The sequence below is a fragment of the Rhamphochromis longiceps genome, linkage group LG3 (genome assembly GCF_057381845.1).
Source record: "Rhamphochromis longiceps isolate RC_006_pf linkage group LG3, R_longiceps_female_GT1.1, whole genome shotgun sequence".
Lineage (NCBI taxonomy): Eukaryota > Metazoa > Chordata > Actinopteri > Cichliformes > Cichlidae > Rhamphochromis > Rhamphochromis longiceps.
In genome coordinates, this window is record NC_140559.1 from 12,040,131 (window position 1) to 12,057,075 (window position 16,945).

The following is a 16,945-nucleotide window of genomic DNA, read 5'->3' on the forward strand; positions in this document are numbered from 1 at the left end:
AGCTTCAGTGCATAAAGAGGGAAACACATCATCCTGTAGCAGTTTCAAATATCCAGTGGCCTTGAGGTTTCCATTGATGAAGAATGGACCCACTATCGTTGTGCCCCATATACCACACCAAACCATCACTTTTGTTGTTCCAACAGTCTTGGAGGGATCCATCCAATGTGGGTCAGTGTCAGACCAATAGCGGTGGTTTTGTTTGTTAACTTCACCAGTCACATAAAAGTTTGCCTCACTGAACAAAATCTTCTGTGTGAACTGAGGGTCCTGTTCCAATTTTTGTTTTGCCCATTCTGCAAATTCTGTGCGCCGATCTGGGTCATCCTCGCTGAGATGCTGCAGTAGCTGGAGTTTGTAAGGGTGACATTTGTGAGTAGCTAATATCCGCTGAAGGGATGTTCGACTAATGCCACTCTCCAGTGACATGCGGCGAGTGCTACGCTGTGGGCTCTTGCTGAATAAAGCTAGGACAGCCACTGATGTTTCTTCATTACTGACAGTTTTCTTGCATCCACATTTTGGCAAATCCAACACTGAACCAGTTTCACGAAACTTAGCAAGCAGTTTGCTGACTGTAGCATGGGAGATGGGTGGTCGCGTAGGGTGCCTTGCATTGAAATCTGCTGCAATGACCCGGTTACTGCGTTCACCAGATATCAACACAATTTCGATCCGCTCCTCACGTGTTAACCTTCGACATGTCAATGGCTGTGAACAAAGAGAAACTTGTAAATAACTCATGAAAGAATAAAGTTACGTTGAAACACCATTGTTGTTCTTGTGACATTACCAATAAGTGTGATGTGTCACATGGCCCTCTTCCTATTGAAAAAACAAAAGTTGTATCCAAGATGGCCGACTTCTAAATGGCCACTGTTGGGTCTGTGTTTCCACAAGCCCCGCTAATTCTAGAGACTTATTCATCATGAAGAAAACAAGACAGTCGATCGATCAAACACTTGCGCAAGGGAGGCCTCGTCTGTGTGTGTGTGTGTGTCATGTGAGAATGTGTGTGTGTGTGTGTGTGTGTGTGTGTGTGTGTGTGTGTGTGTGTGTGTGTGTGTGTCAGACCTCCTGCTGACCAAAGGGTCGTAAACGCAGGAAGCTTACATCAAAAGAAGCAGATCTTCCAGATAGGATGTATCTGCCATAAAACATTACAGCCCCCCACCAGAACCTCGAGAATCTGGGGGGAAGGACAGTGGAATTTCTTTCATCAGAGTTAAACACTGTACAAATGGTAAACATAAAAATGACAAACATTTAACAATTTCACTCTAACAGCCACCATGGTCACCGCCCATCTTGAGGAATTTGCCCCCTCACATATACTAATGTACCACAAACAGGACTTTAATATCACCAACCATTCCCATGTTATTACGGTGGATCCATATAAATGGCCCACCCTGTACATTTCCGGTAGCTTTACTTTGCGGTCAATCGCTAATGCGAAGATATACTCCAAGATCATGTCCAAAACTCGAAAACGGAAAGATTGCGTTAAGGTACAAAGAGCAGAAAGGTGGGAACACTCATGATCAATTTTGACGTTTAAAGCGTTTAGATCGATCAGTTGTTTACATCACTCAACACAAGCTGAACTGCATCACTGCAGCAGAAGACACATCGTCCACATTCAGAAGCACATCTCTGTATAGTGACTGGTCTCATGATTTAAACAGGCAAATGTTCAGCATTCAAACTACAGGTGAACAACAGTCAAACCAGATGTTTCCCGTTATGTCGATATCAGCTAGTCCAGTACACACCTACACAGCATGTTAACAAACCGTGAAAAAAGCCACACAAAAAATGAATGATTGCTGGTAATGGTTTCTATACATTAGTATGTACGAAGGGTATGTTGTGACTTACCTTCAAAATTACAGCGGTCCCTCGCTATAACGCGGTTCACCTTTCACCTCGCTGTTTCACAGATTTTTAGTGCAAGTTTGCTGCTTTTTTTTTACGTCACATTGTGTCCTGCGTCCTGATCGCTGCAGACGATCTCCTCCGTGACGTCTCTCCTGTACAGTACAGAATCGCTGCATCGATGCTAGCAGTGTGACTCTGAAGTGCAGTGCTGTATGTCCACGATGTCCACCAAACGTTTTGCACCGTCAAAAAATTAAATTGGCTGCTTGATTTCACCTCTCGCTGGTTATTTCTAGAACATAACACCCGCGATAAACGAGGGACCGCTGAGAAATATAACATTTGAATCCCTTTTCTCTTTTGCTCTGAGGCGCGGGGGGAAAATATCGACAAGTCGATGAACATCATTTACAGATATATTGGGTAAATGCCCGAGACATCTATAGAAATGTAAATCGCCGCTTGATTCATTCATTTGCTTAACTTGTTTTGGACCGTAAACAGGGCGTGAATAGGACACCAGAAACAAAGCTCCCCACAGGAGTTTCCACACCGGAAGTAGCATATGCTAACGTGCACATAGTCTATATCAGGGGTTGGCAACCCTGGGCATGCGTGCCACAGTTGGCACGCGAAGGGTTAACTGGTTGGCACGACCATAGCTGGACTGGACATCGGGCATTTGCTCGGTGGCCCGATAATTTTCTTTTATTTATTTTTTTGTAACGGTATAAACAACGAGAGGTGGTGGATTGGCCAGATGCTGGCCGGTGTGTAAAAATAACTCAGTTGTGTGGTGGTGGCTATGGCGGAGCTTCCACAGAGGCCAGCAGGTGGATCAGGGAGAGAGGGGCAGGAGGAGAGCCCCGAGGCGGTGAATATATATATATATATATATATATATATGTGTTATATTTTAGCTTTTAACATGGAACATGCCTCTCTGGAGCTTTTCTCCTTAGGGTGCCCGTGGCAAAAAAAACCCCTATCCATAGAGACTATCTCAGCTCCCAAACAGACAAAAACAAACTAAAAGCCAGCAATAAACAACTTAAACATAAACAATCACAAAGAACAAACAATACAGAATCCACATCTGAACCAAAGAGTAAAACAGTGAAATGTGGATTATTGAATATTAGGTCTCTCTATGTTGCAGGGCCCATTTTGTGAATCGGTCGGACGCGGATGCCAGTCCAGCCCAGCACTTCCTGAGACAATAGTTGCTAAAACGGGATCGGTGAAAAGACTAAAGCGCGAGGTGTCAGGTAAAGGTGATGAGTGTCTCAGCACATACAACGGCATAGAATTAAATTATGTTAAAGGGTCCACCAGCTCATTCACGTTTGATTTGTGTGACGTCATTAAGTGTGCAGGAGCTAGTAGCAGCTGGAGAGCATATGATGTGTGGGTCTGTAATCACCCTGTGATATGCTCCAATTATGCTTATTGGAGCCCCTCCAGGGGCAAACACATCCATACATACACAGCAGGTCAGTGGTGCTCCTGGGAAAATGTGGTAGGTTGTACAGGAGTAGGATGGCAGTCACAGGTCCCGGAAGGCCTGCAAGGAATAGTAATTCAAAGGGATTATTCTGTTTTTCATGACCCTGTCACCATCTTCCTAGGTCCATGGAACATACTGCCTAAAGCCGAGAGCCCGGGAGGCGTATTCTATCTGGTAATCAGGGTGGACGTGTCAGGAACAGATCCGTTTGGGGTAATTAGGGTACACTTAGTTTACCCCAAAGCCTGAGTCGCACTTAAAAACTCAATGACAAATGTAACTGCTAAACTAATAATCTCGGCACCAAACACGATAGGGCAAGCGGAGAATGCCAATTCATTTATGCCAAAACAAGATAACTATACATGTTTCAGGTTTTCTACAGATAATGTAAAGTACCACGTGGGAGAAATCGACCCTACTTGGTGTGCCGTCACACCCACGGGAAGAACCACGAATAATGTGAGTGACCCGAGCACATTAATTGGAACATGGGCAAGAAGTGGGTTGTATTATTATTGTGGGCAAAGCACCCTTTTGGTTCGTGTTCCAATGGGAAGCGTAGGGACATGTGCGATGGTGCGACTGGGAGCTCCACTCATACTGATTGGAAATCAGGTAAAGACTATTCAGCAACACAACACACGTACCTTAGCAGCCAGACATAAGAGACACATTTTGGCACAAAGAGGGGCCCAGGGTATACATGCATATGACTAATAACTAATCTGTTCAGCACAGAAATAAAGCCCAACAATCATGTTTCACAGTCCCGTGGTCTCAGCCTCAGATACTCAACTAATCAAAGTGATGTCATGACAAAAATGAATGACCAACAAAACATTTTCTCCTTCATTTCTGTCACACAAAGCTGTATGTAACGTGTCTCGCGGTTAGTATCATGGTTGCTAGGCAACCTGAACAGCACGACGAAGCGTATACCGTCCCATTTCACAAGCCTCTCACTTCTCGTACTTATAGTACCCACCGTAGGTAGTGCGCGTAGTGCGCGTACTTCAAGCATGCGGTCTCGTAATTGGGACACAGCCCTGGAATCGATTAGTCACTTCCGGAGTACTTCTGGTAAGGTCAAAAGGTCAAGGCTAGGGTCATCAATCAAACTCGCATTCTTGAGTGACACAACCAGGGGTGGTTATCGCTCTGTGGAAAAAATTAAATAATTATAACTTAAGCTGTCAACTGACCATAGTTGGTTTTAGTACATAAATATTGGGCTGACTGTGTTTCTGCCCATATGGAAAAGAAATAGGAAAAACTTATAAAAGACCTGCATAAGATGTGGCCTGCTTCATATAGTGAATCATATCAGGCTTACGTGATTTACTCATGAAAGTGGCCACTTTCTCAAAACATACAAGTTTCATTTATATGATTTTTCTAGGCATCTTATATCTGTTTTCACTCTTGTGTGCTGTTCATACAAGTTTTCATACAAGTTTTTTCTTTAGCATTCTGCAGTGTATAGGCAGCGTGAGCTAGTGCATGAGGTTGAGAAATACTTTATTATACGTTTTTAAAAGTTTTAAATTGTGTAACAAAAAAATATACAAATACCAATTTAATAATTGTTTAAGAATTATTAAACAGCACAAGACACAATAGTAGGAATATGCTTGTTTGATATTTAGCAGAACTTTCTTGCATTTGAAAATCACCGTTGGACTGAGTTTAACTGCATCAGAAGAAATGCTGATAGTTATTTTTTAGCCATACTTATAGTGTTTAAGTGTTCTACTATAAATCTCAAGTTCAAGGATGATAAAACATTGGCAAAATTTAAAATAGTAAGCTACCACAAAATTTATATATATTTTTATTTTGTTAGATTTCAAATCTTTTTCAGTGGATAAACCATTAGTATTGCTCACTCAGGAAAAATGAAGTCATCTGTAGTACTTTGTACTCACAATGATTAAGTCGTCCTAATTTAGTCATCAGGCGTTGTTAGTGTTTCTTGTTTTTCTAGGCAATGCGTTTGCATACGTTTTTTAAGCTCAGAGAACTAGTTAGATTTTACAGTGAGGATGTATGTGATATTTAAGAGCACACTGATAAGCATGAAGCATTTAAATGCACAGACCATTTTGATTCAATGCTTAAGATTTTAATGATGAAGAAGATGAGAAACAACAATTCATTCTGGGAAACAACGTTTTGCTAAAAGCATTCTTTCAAGTACACATGCAGTCTGCTCCTGTTAAAAGAGCAACTCCAGTTTATGTCACTTGTCGCTTCATTCCTTATGCAGCATTACAGTAAAAGAAAAGAAGTAAATCAAATCAGAACCAGATTCTTATTGTGATACATTAGAGCATTTGCTCTGTCGTCAGGTAGGCCACGCCTTCACGAGAGCCCAGGAATCAGCAGATGGCCCTGACACAAATAAATGGGTATTGGCTGTCACATCTCCCATCATTCCAACACTTGCTTCCTGTAAGTACACAAAATCAGCATGAACTGAAATCACAATCACATGGAGAAATGATCACTGATCTAAATATGCTGTTCTGTATAACAACAGCACCTGACACATACATGTGTTTAGTATTGCATCAAAACACTATGTAAATAATTAATATGATAGAAAAATGTACTGCTGACATTTTTTCACTCATCACTGTTTGTCACATTAAATGCATAAAGATTATTTGGGGGATTCTGGGTATTGTTTCCTTTTTTCTTTAACATTTATAGTGCTCTTACATTGTACTTTTAGGTTTACCTGAAAAATTCACCATTAAGCAATGCTCGTTTCCCCCAGCGTTGTTAGGTTCTCCCTGACACCACTGCGTAAATGTGAAATAGGTTCCATCAATCCAAAACCAGTAATTCTCCTAGAAAACAGAAAAACGTAGGCAAGAATATGTTCACAAATAAGCTACAGTTCCAAGTTCTAAATGTGCATGTAGATACAATAATATGAAGAAGGAATTTTAAAGTCTTGAATAATCAGATCCCATCTTAAAGACCTCCATATCTACTGCAGGTGGGAACTAATCCCTGAGCCTGGTTCTGCCTCAGGTTTCTTCCTGTTAAAAATTGTTTTTCTTCCCCACTGTCACCACGTGCTTGCTAATGGGGGAGGGTCCTCTGAATAATGATAAGTGATATACCTGTTGACCATCTGAGCCACCAACCCATGTTAGTCCACTTTCACGAGAGGCACTAGATATGACGGCTCGAATGAACTGGTACTCGTCGTTGCTGTTTACAGATGCCAGGTTTGCATTCAAGGACTGGCAGATTCGCTACAATGGAAATCAACAGACTGAGTTTATAGAAATGACAACGTAAACAGAAAGAGTTAAGATTGCACAAAGGATAAATGATAAATTCACATCACTGCTTTTACCTGCGCCTGAGCCCAAGTCATTTGACGGTTATCGTAGAGAAAGCATCGATTCCCATACTGAGTCCAGCCGCTTGGACAAGATGCTGCTCTCTTCTCAACATGATGTTCTGCTGAAGACAATCAAAGAATATTGAGCTACTTTACTGTGTCGGAAAAAGTTTTTAAAATAAAAATTCATGAAAAATGTGTTTTTATCTGAGTGTTAAAGATGAACTTTTTTAAGCTATAAATGTACTTGTCCATCACACATGAAAACAAATTTATGAAAGCTGACGTAGGAAAGCTGATGTACTGATGATAAAAATGTGATTAGTTTTGGTTTCAAACCTGAAAAGTCCACTGACCTGCTGAAATTGATGCCTCTGTCCCATTACTGGCCACTTCATCTGGAAGTGCTAGACAACAGCAAATGTTGATTTTCATTATAATTTTCAGTTTAATATATTCATGCATAAGATGTATAGATGATGCTCAGTATACTGGAATACTCACCAGCAGCAGTGCCCAGAGCCACCATTGCGCAGAGAAGTGTAGACACAGTCAGCAGCTTCATGGTGATGTTTAGCATCTCTGTACAAATCAGAAAATTCAAAGTAGGTCGTTTATAAAAGAAAAGATAGACAATAATCTGACACTTCCCAGCAAGCATTTGATATAATACCTTATCTTCCCTGTTATCAGTGTCAGCTTGTAACTTCAGCCTTCAAGTGTGGAGGTGCTGAACCGAACACCAGCACTTATATACTGTTTCTGTACCTTCACTCAAAACCAAGAACAAACAGACTAAAATACACTGTTATTTATTTTAGCTCCATGCTTGCTGGCATTTCGCTTTATAACAATGGTTTTTACCTCCACCCAGATAAAATGTCACTGCTGTTTAATTTGTCATATTGACTGATGGTCAACACAGAGATACATAACCTCATCTTTGTGTCACACTGTTGTTTTGCATGGTGAAGGTAGCTGTCTTTTACTCATCATTATCCACACTAGATGAAATAAAACATGCCAACAGTGTGTTCCTTTGTTCTTCCCAGTAATGACTGGGGACACCCCTGAAATTGGGGAGCAACCTGAACAGTGATTTGGTGAACAGCCAATTGGAAAATGAGACAGAAAAGGACAGTTTAGAATGACTTCCATGTAAAATAAAAGTCATTAGATTATCTATTAGTACACCAACTATATACATTTCAATTGTGCAAAGAAAGAAAAAGAAAAGGAAATAAAATGGTCTCTCAAACCTTTTTGTAGAAGAACACAAAACCCAAGTCCTAACTCAAGCATGGAGCTTTAACAGCAGCCCAGAGGACTCGGCTGAAAACTGCTTGGAAACCAAAAACCTCTGTGAAACGGCGACAGAAGCATCTTTGTGCATCTGCGGTTCATTAAGTACCTCCAGATTATGGCAAATGTCATCTTGATGATTTTCAAACTCAATATTGCCAAATAAAAAACCAAAAGGATATGGTTCAGTTGGACAACACACACACTTTCAGATTACCAGTCAGTGACATGCAGTAAACGGTGTGGGCTTCGGTGTTGAAGACACAGCCACTGTGCATAATGCAGGCTCTCAGGTGAGCTATTAAAATGTTAGCTTCTTATAGTTAGTAAAGCACAAGCTTTTGAAATAAGTGTTTCCTAGCTTTAGTGGTCTTTTGTGCTACTGAGCCACGTGTTTTCATTTAGTAGTCTTAGGCTACGTTCACACTGCAGGCGAAAGCCCATCAAATCCAACTTTTCTGACCCTATGAGACCCATCTATCCCATCATGGTGTGACAGTGTGAACGGCACAAATCCCATATTGTCAAATCCGATCTGGGTCACTTTCGTATGTGGTGCTGAATCCGATACATATCTGATGTTTCAGAAAGCGACTGCTGTTTGATGGTCAGGTCGCATTAAATCCGTCTTTTACGTCACTGACACATGACAGACGCCAATTATCAGCGCCAGAGAAGACATCGCGAACACTTCCTGGCCATCCCGTGTAGATGTCAGTGAAACTGTTGGGAAGACAACGTTGGAGAAACGTGAACATTTTCTTTGTACTGCAGAAATCTGCAACTATCTTTTGAAGCAGCGCTCCTCTAAAACAGCAGTAAGGATCATTATTAGGCCAAATGTAAATAACAAAATAACTTTATAACTTAAAGCAAAATTGGGAAACGCAAAGTCTGAAACAAGTCTTTATATTAAGGCCATCAGTCAAACAACACTGTTTGCTCTGGGTCTGAACAGAGCGCGTTGTGTGTGACGTCTTCTTTTGTGCATGCTTTGAGCGTTCACACTAGAGCACGTTTGCTGTCGCATTTTATTTGTAGTGTGAACGAGCAGACAAAAACATCGGATTTGATCAAAAAATCAGAGTTAAGCATTAAGACCTGCAGAGTGAACGTAGCCTTAGAGTTGGCTGGAAAGAGTGCTAATGAAAAAGTAACAAAGGAGACCCATAAGAATCTACATCAACCCATGCCGTAAGACTAGCTGATGTGTGAGCGGAGGCTGCTCAGCAGCAGGAGTGGAGAGCCAGACAGCGCAGGACCCAGCACACATGTGTCAAAGTCAAGGCCCGCGGGCCACATCCGGCCCGGCGTACATTTATATCCTGCCTGCGAGATCCTTTTATATAGATGTGCTATTATTGTTATGCATGGCCCGGCGATATGAGGCACTAATAATATACAAACTACAGATCCCATAATGCAGCGCTGCAGCCTCCTTGGCTAGGCTAACTGGGAACATTTGCATCAATCAAGTCAAACTTCTGTTACTGAAGCTCGCCGCTCACAATGGTGGAGAGAAAAGTTGATTCTGAAAGCAGAGCCTTTCAGCGCCAGTGGGAGGCTGAATATATGTTTACAGACATGCTGGTAAACCGTGCGTCTTATTAGTGGAGCTAATGAGGCTGTAATTAAGGAATTTAATTTAAGACGGCACTACGAGACAAAACGTCAGGATAAGCTGAAAAACCTAAATGCAGAAACTACAGAAAGTAGAAGAGCTGAAGTAGAATCTGACATTTCAGCAGACGTTTGTCACCAGAGCAAAACCACAAAGTGAAGCTGTTGTGAAAGCAAGTTTTACTGTAGCAGAGGAGCCAAATCAGGCCGGTACCGCTCTGAAGAGCTGCAGGATGAAGCTGTGGACGTCTTGTGTCCAGACAAAACGCAGATTTTAGCAAATGTGAGCCTGAGCAGAAGTACGATTGCTGATCGGGTTTGTGAGACAGTCACTGATTTAAGAACACAGCTGTGTGAAAGAAGCAAAAACGTTATTAAATACTCTCTGTGGATGAAAGTACAGACATGATGGACACTGCACAGCTGACCATCTTCGTCCGTGGAGAGGAAATATTGAACATTAAATCGATGCACAACGACAGGAAAAGACATTTTTTAAAACACATGTCAAAGTGTAACGACCTGAAACTGCTCTGGGACAAACTTGTTGGACTTACAACAGATGGAGCGCCGATGCTGTGCGGTGAAAAAAGCGGACTAGTCAGCAGGATGCGAGTAAAGATGCAGGAGAACTGTACTGGTGAGTTATCAGCATCACTGCATCACACACCAGGAAAGGCTGTGTGGTAAAGTCCAAAAATGGAGCATGTAATGATCCCCGTAACACAGACCGTACATTTGATCTGAGCTAAAAGTTTAAATCACCGTCAGTTTCAGTCTTTCATGTGGGAAATAGATTCAGAGTTTGCCCACATTCCTTCATGCAGAGCTCCGCTGGCTGAGCTGGGGAAAAGTTCTCAATCGAGGTTTTGAGCTCAGCAAGGAAACCTGTCAGTTCATGGACATGTGTGACGCAGTGAAGCTGTCACTAATGCACCAGTGCAGCCTGCCTCACTTTCCCTGTTGCAGTAATGTTGAACCAAGTCAGCGCACTTTGCTGAGCTGCACCTGTGCAGATGCAGATGCAGCTGCAGTGTAATGATGCACTCAGGGAAAGACACTGACTGGCTGCACAGTTTATTAGCTGCACTCCTGCAGCAGCGCCCAGCTCCGTCTACATGCGGCTCCAACCTTGTGTTTGCTCTCATTTATTTTTCTGGGTTTCTGGCAGCATGTTCATATTTCTAACTTGTGTCATTTTGACAGGATATATTTTTATGGAGAGCAAAATATTTAAAGTTAAAGTTTATTTTTTGAAGTTTCTTTAATCTTTAATAATATTCCTGTCTGTTTTTATTCATATTTATGTTTAAAAACATTGTTTTAGTGTTCAATAAATGTTTATCTTGTGTGGCCCGCGACCTAAAGCGGGCCTTGACCTTTGGCCCCCTGTGCGATTGAGTTTGACACCCCTGACCCAGCACAACTGTTGGAACAATACAAGTAAGAATACAAGACTTTAACTATGTCCTTATTGCAGCATTAATGAGCACAATAAAGCCAGCCTACTGATAAACATAACGGCTGTTGAACAGATGACTTGTTTTTTTGTGAGACATAGAAAAGTTCTGGCTTCAGCGAACATGATTCAGGGTGAAAGGAGAAGACGTGGGTCAGGCAGCCAGGAGGAGCGGTGTGCCCCAGAACCACACGAGGACCACAGAAGAGTGGCTCGTGTTCTTGGGTAAGCCACCCCTGCTGATACACGTGTCCTTCAACATGCAAAGTGCTGCTCGTTGCTACATATAACAATTCTGGTGTGTTTGGTCCATTTCTTGGTCTTGGCTGCCCAGCTTGGCCTTACCTTGGCCTCAGAAACATTTCACGTCAGAGAGTACACGCCTGTCACATGTACGCCTTTTACTAACACTCAACAACAGCCTTCAGTAATTCTATATACCTGAAGCTCTCACATGTACACAAGGCTAGTAGGTCATCCTGAGTTCATCAATATATGTTCGTTTCATCTGTCTACAGTCTGTCTGTGTGTGTCTGTGTGTGTCTGTGCCTGTGGGAGGTTGTCTGTGTGTGTCTGTGCCTGTGGGAGGTTGTCTGTGTGTGTCTGTGCCTGTGGGAGGTTGTCTGTGTGTGTCTGTGGGAGGTTGTCTGTGTGTGTCTGTGCCTGTGGGAGGTTGTCTGTGTGTGTCTGTGGGAGGTTGTCTGTGTGTGTCTGTGTCTGTGGGAGGTTGTCTGTGTGTGTCTGTGCCTGTGGGAGGTTGTCTGTGTGTGCCTGTGGGAGGTTGTCTGTGTGTGTCTGTGCCTGTGGGAGGTTGTCTGTGTGTGTCTGTGCCTGTGGGAGGTTGTCTGTGTGTGTCTGTGGGAGGTTGTCTGTGTGTGTCTGTGCCTGTGGGAGGTTGTCTGTGTGTGTCTGTGCCTGTGGGAGGTTGTCTGTGTGTGTCTGTGGGAGGTTGTCTGTGTGTGTCTGTGCCTGTGGGAGGTTGTCTGTGTGTGTCTGTGGGAGGTTGTCTGTGTGTGTCTGTGTCTGTGGGAGGTTGTCTGTGTGTGTCTGTGCCTGTGGGAGGTTGTCTGTGTGTGCCTGTGGGAGGTTGTCTGTGTGTGTCTGTGCCTGTGGGAGGTTGTCTGTGTGTGTCTGTGCCTGTGGGAGGTTGTCTGTGTGTGTCTGTGGGAGGTTGTCTGTGTGTGTCTGTGCCTGTGGGAGGTTGTCTGTGTGTGTCTGTGCCTGTGGGAGGTTGTCTGTGTGTGTCTGTGTCTGTGGGAGGTTGTCTATGTGTGCCTGTGGGAGGTTGTCTGTGTGTGTCTGTGGGAGGTTGTCTGTGTGTGTCTGTGCCTGTGGGAGGTTGTCTGTGTGTGTCTGTGCCTGTGGGAGGTTGTCTGTGTGTGTCTGTGGGAGGTTGTCTGTGTGTGTCTGTGCCTGTGGGAGGTTGTCTGTGTGTGTCTGTGGGAGGTTGTCTGTGTGTGTCTGTGTCTGTGGGAGGTTGTCTGTGTGTGTCTGTGCCTGTGGGAGGTTGTCTGTGTGTGCCTGTGGGAGGTTGTCTGTGTGTGTCTGTGCCTGTGGGAGGTTGTCTGTGTGTGTCTGTGGGAGGTTGTCTGTGTGTGTCTGTGCCTGTGGGAGGTTGTCTGTGTGTGTCTGTGCCTGTGGGAGGTTGTCTGTGTGTGTCTGTGTCTGTGGGAGGTTGTCTATGTGTGTCTGTGGGAGGTTGTCTGTGTGTGTCTGTGGGAGGTTGTCTGTGTGTGTCTGTGCCTGTGGGAGGTTGTCTGTGTGTGTCTGTGGGAGGTTGTCTGTGTGTGTCTGTGCCTGTGGGAGGTTGTCTGTGTGTGCCTGTGGGAGGTTGTCTGTGTGTGTCTGTGCCTGTGGGAGGTTGTCTGTGTGTGTCTGTGTCTGTGGGAGGTTGTCTGTGTGTGTCTGTGCCTGTGGGAGGTTGTCTGTGTGTGTCTGTGGGAGGTTGTCTGTGTGTGTCTGTGTCTTTGGGAGGTTGTCTGTGTGTGTCTGTGTCTGTGGGAGGTTGTCTGTGTGTGTCTGTGGGAGGTTGTCTGTGTGTGTCTGTGTCTGTGGGAGGTTGTCTGTGTGTGTCTGTGGGAGGTTGTCTGTGTGTGTCTGTGTCTGTGGGAGGTTGTCTGTGTGTGTCTGTGCCTGTGGGAGGTTGTCTGTGTGTGTCTGTGCCTGTGGGAGGTTGTCTGTGTGTGTCTGTGGGAGGTTGTCTGTGTGTGTCTGTGTCTTTGGGAGGTTGTCTGTGTGTGTCTGTGTCTGTGGGAGGTTGTCTGTGTGTGTCTGTGGGAGGTTGTCTGTGTGTGTCTGTGTCTGTGGGAGGTTGTCTGTGTGTGTCTGTGGGAGGTTGTCTGTGTGTGTCTGTGTCTTTGGGAGGTTGTCTGTGTGTGTCTGTGTCTGTGGGAGGTTGTCTGTGTGTGTCTGTGGGAGGTTGTCTGTGTGTGTCTGTGTCTTTGGGAGGTTGTCTGTGTGTGTCTGTGGGAGGTTGTCTGTGTGTGTCTGTGGGAGGTTGTCTGTGTGTGCCTGTGGGAGGTTGTCTGTGTGTGCCTGTGGGAGGTTGTCTGTGTGTGCCTGTGGGAGGTTGTCTGTGTGTGTCTGTGGGAGGTTGTCTGTGTGTCGCACAGAGGCTGAAAGGACTTCATCCCAATAATGTGTTTGTTGACTGTTATTTCTAAAAGCTCTTTGTTTCTCTCACCTCATCCCCACCTGTGAAAAGATGACTGAATTTCCCAGAGTTCGTTCTGTTGGAGGTTTATTTCCTTCTGTTGCTGCTCAGAGATCATCAGAATCTATAAAGGCCTAAACTAACAAGCTTTTCCAATGGGACATTATTTTCAACAGACCTGAACAGAGTATAAGAGGACAAGAGAACATGAGTGCTTGTATTTACTTCTACAAATAGAAGTGAAGCTCACATTGCAAACAAAGTTGTATAGAAAGATTTTCCATGTGGAAAATTATTGCTATTATTGCCAAATAGCATTTCTTGTCTGGAGAACAGGACTCACTGAAACATTATCCAGAGCTTTTGCTGACACGACATGTTCCAAGTCAAAGTCAGCTTCGTTGTCAGAAACCATGTGTGCAGATAATACACAGGAACTGGAAACTACAGCCTGAGTGTTGCACTAGAACAACGTAAAAACAACATGAAAGATAAAAAGACTGAGTTTGAAAAGAAATGAACTGTGGACTCATTTTAATTGTGAGAGAGCATAGCAACCAGAGATTCTGAAAGAAACACACATTAGCAGGATTATGAATTGATTTACGTGCCATTGAGTCAAATAATAAACAGCCAATCATTCTGTCTCAGAGCTTTTCATGCTTTCCTCAGCTCCTCCCATCTCTATGTTCAGTCGTACTCACTGCCCATCATCCCAACTCCTGAGGGAAGAAACATAATCCTTGTAATTAGAAGGATGTGATCTCATAGTGTGGCTGTGGTTCAGAAGGGAGCACATCTATCAGTCTGCATGCCAAATATCCTCGGGCACGATGCTGACCCCAGGTTGTTCTCCACAGCCCACTGCAGTGTGAGTGTGGGATAGAAAGCACTTAAAGCTTGTGCCATTAATGAGGCGTGTTGTATAAAGTGGTGTGAGTGCTCAGGCAGAGTGTAAACAAGCTGAGTAAGAAATACTCCACAAAATGACTACTACATAATTCATTCTAAAGTTCTATATCTGAATTCTGCACTTATATTCTAATCTCTCTGCCTTATTTAAACATCCATGTTTTCAAAAATCTGTGGTAACCTCAATTGTTTTAATAATACATGTCGATTAGCTCTCCATTGTGTAGCCCCTTAAAATACAGCTTATTTCAAACCGTCAATCCTTCCTCTTGGATGCAGGATTATATTCTGTAGAAAAGCTGAACAGATGTGGAAAAAGACCTTATTAACCTTGTTCAACTGACTAAACGCTGCAAGAACATCTTACTTTACTGGCTTGATTAGCAATGATAAGCACTATACGCACATCTCTGACTGCTTTGTCAAGGAGGGAGTGACAAAGCCGTCCTTCGGTGTAACCCGCCCTCAGAAAAGAATCTCCACAAATATTTGCGTGCTCATACTCAAGCTTGATATATTACTCACTGTCTCGTGAAGGTGTCTGATGATCAGTGTGTCAACGTTTGAAAATTCTCTCCCAAGTTGTGCATTAAGGTGAGCCTGACTCTGTCTGGCTGGTACTCCTCAGATAATATCTGATGTTTAGATCATTTATGATGTTTGTGCTTAAATGGTTTTATTTCATATAAAAACCTACAGTTACAAGCAAAATAGAGTAGAAAGCATTCTGTTAGTTCAGGCTTATTAAAAGCAGAAGAAAATCCAAATCTCTGGTGTAATGCACACACTGCTTCATTCCTTAAGCTGCAGAAGAAAGGAGAGAATAAAAATGCAGACAAGTAGCGTCTGAGCCGATCACGTTCATCTGTCGTTCAGACATGTGGATTACAAACTGAGTTACAGGTGAACTGTTAGCTTGTTTCAGTGCTGGGATGATCACAGATTATGATAACGACAGATGGAGATTAGCATCATTCATATAAGAACAGGATCCAGATTTTCTCGCACACAGACAGTGAGAGCGACGGTGATCATGACAATCAAAACAAAAGTAGTTGATCAAAGACACGAAGAGAAGAAGAGCTTCATCTTTGCTGTCACTTCCTCACACACAGCAAGGACTTCTGAACATTGATTTATGTGTCATTAGAAGTGACCGAGATGCAGGAGTTAAACACAACTACAGCACTTTTCAATTTTTAATTCAGTTTTATCGCCACTTCACATAATAATACATGATTTACTCTGTGTGCTGGGATATGAGAATGTTTTCAAAGCCACCGTATCAGTTAAAGAACCACCTCTGCATCTGCTACCAACTCCTATTGAACAAACAGCTCAAGGTCATCACATTAACTAACAGCTGAGTGCTCTGCTGTGTGACTGAAATGTCTCGTTTTATTTCCAGTCTTCATTTCTGTTGCTTTATCCTATAGTCTATCGTTCAGCATCGCCTCACTCAAAACGCGCAATGGGTGCTTTGACTTACGAAAAATTTCGACTTACGAAAGACCCTCGGGAACGAATTAATTTCGTCGGTTGGGGTTCCACTGTATATAGAAGCCCTACAACAAAGTGCATGGAGTTATGGAACAAGGCCTGTCATTCTACAGTGGCTGCAGAGACAGTGACAATCATGTTTTATTTTAGACTTTATGATGTTGTATGATGTATGACTAAAGAGCAGACCTTCTGCTGTGAAGAAAAAACAGAAAGCATTCACTTAAAAAAATAACACTTATGAAATTTATTAAACTTTATTAAATAAAGAAATGAATAGAAGTTTTAGCATGTTTATTAATTTATATTTTAGTATTTTAGTTCCATTCAGAGGGGATCCAAATTTTTATTGTTAAACATTTTTTTTTAAAGTACAACAGTAGTTACTTTTTCTGTAATTAGTTACTTTTATAAAATTGTAACTCAGTTACTAATTCAGTAACAGTAACTTTTTTGAAGTGGTAAATAGTAACAATAACTAATTACTTTTCAACTGAAGTAATGTCTCTGCTGCAATTGATCAAGCTCTTAAAAACAAACCCATGGTAAACTTATTTCAAATAATTTTCTGCTTCCTCACCAAGGAATAATCGAAACAATATTAATACCAACAGAGGACAATTTAATTAGGTTTCTAATGGCAGTTTACCATCAGTGTTCAATACCTCACTTGATGGACTGGAACACATGCTACTTTAACACCTCCAGAACTTCCTAACATACCCTCTTACACATCAGCTTGACACTGGC

At 42.8% G+C, this 16,945-nt stretch overlaps 2 protein-coding genes across 2 annotated transcripts in view; both read right to left on the reverse strand.

Annotated features, from left to right (window-relative positions):
- Positions 1-16,945, reverse strand: part of LOC146672933 (uncharacterized) — a 405,352-nt gene that overhangs the window by 19,347 nt on the left and 369,060 nt on the right. The gene's annotated exons all lie outside the window — the stretch shown is intronic.
- On the reverse strand, positions 5,554-7,464 carry LOC146672935 (ladderlectin-like). The gene is made up of 7 exons (XM_085401629.1): positions 7,423-7,464; positions 7,254-7,331; positions 7,106-7,156; positions 6,762-6,871; positions 6,523-6,657; positions 6,132-6,243; positions 5,554-5,840 (listed from the first exon to the last, which is right to left on the reverse strand). Exons 2-7 carry the CDS (start codon positions 7,327-7,329, stop codon positions 5,770-5,772), a joined length of 555 nt encoding a protein of 184 aa, XP_085257755.1. The 5' UTR covers positions 7,330-7,331; positions 7,423-7,464; the 3' UTR covers positions 5,554-5,769.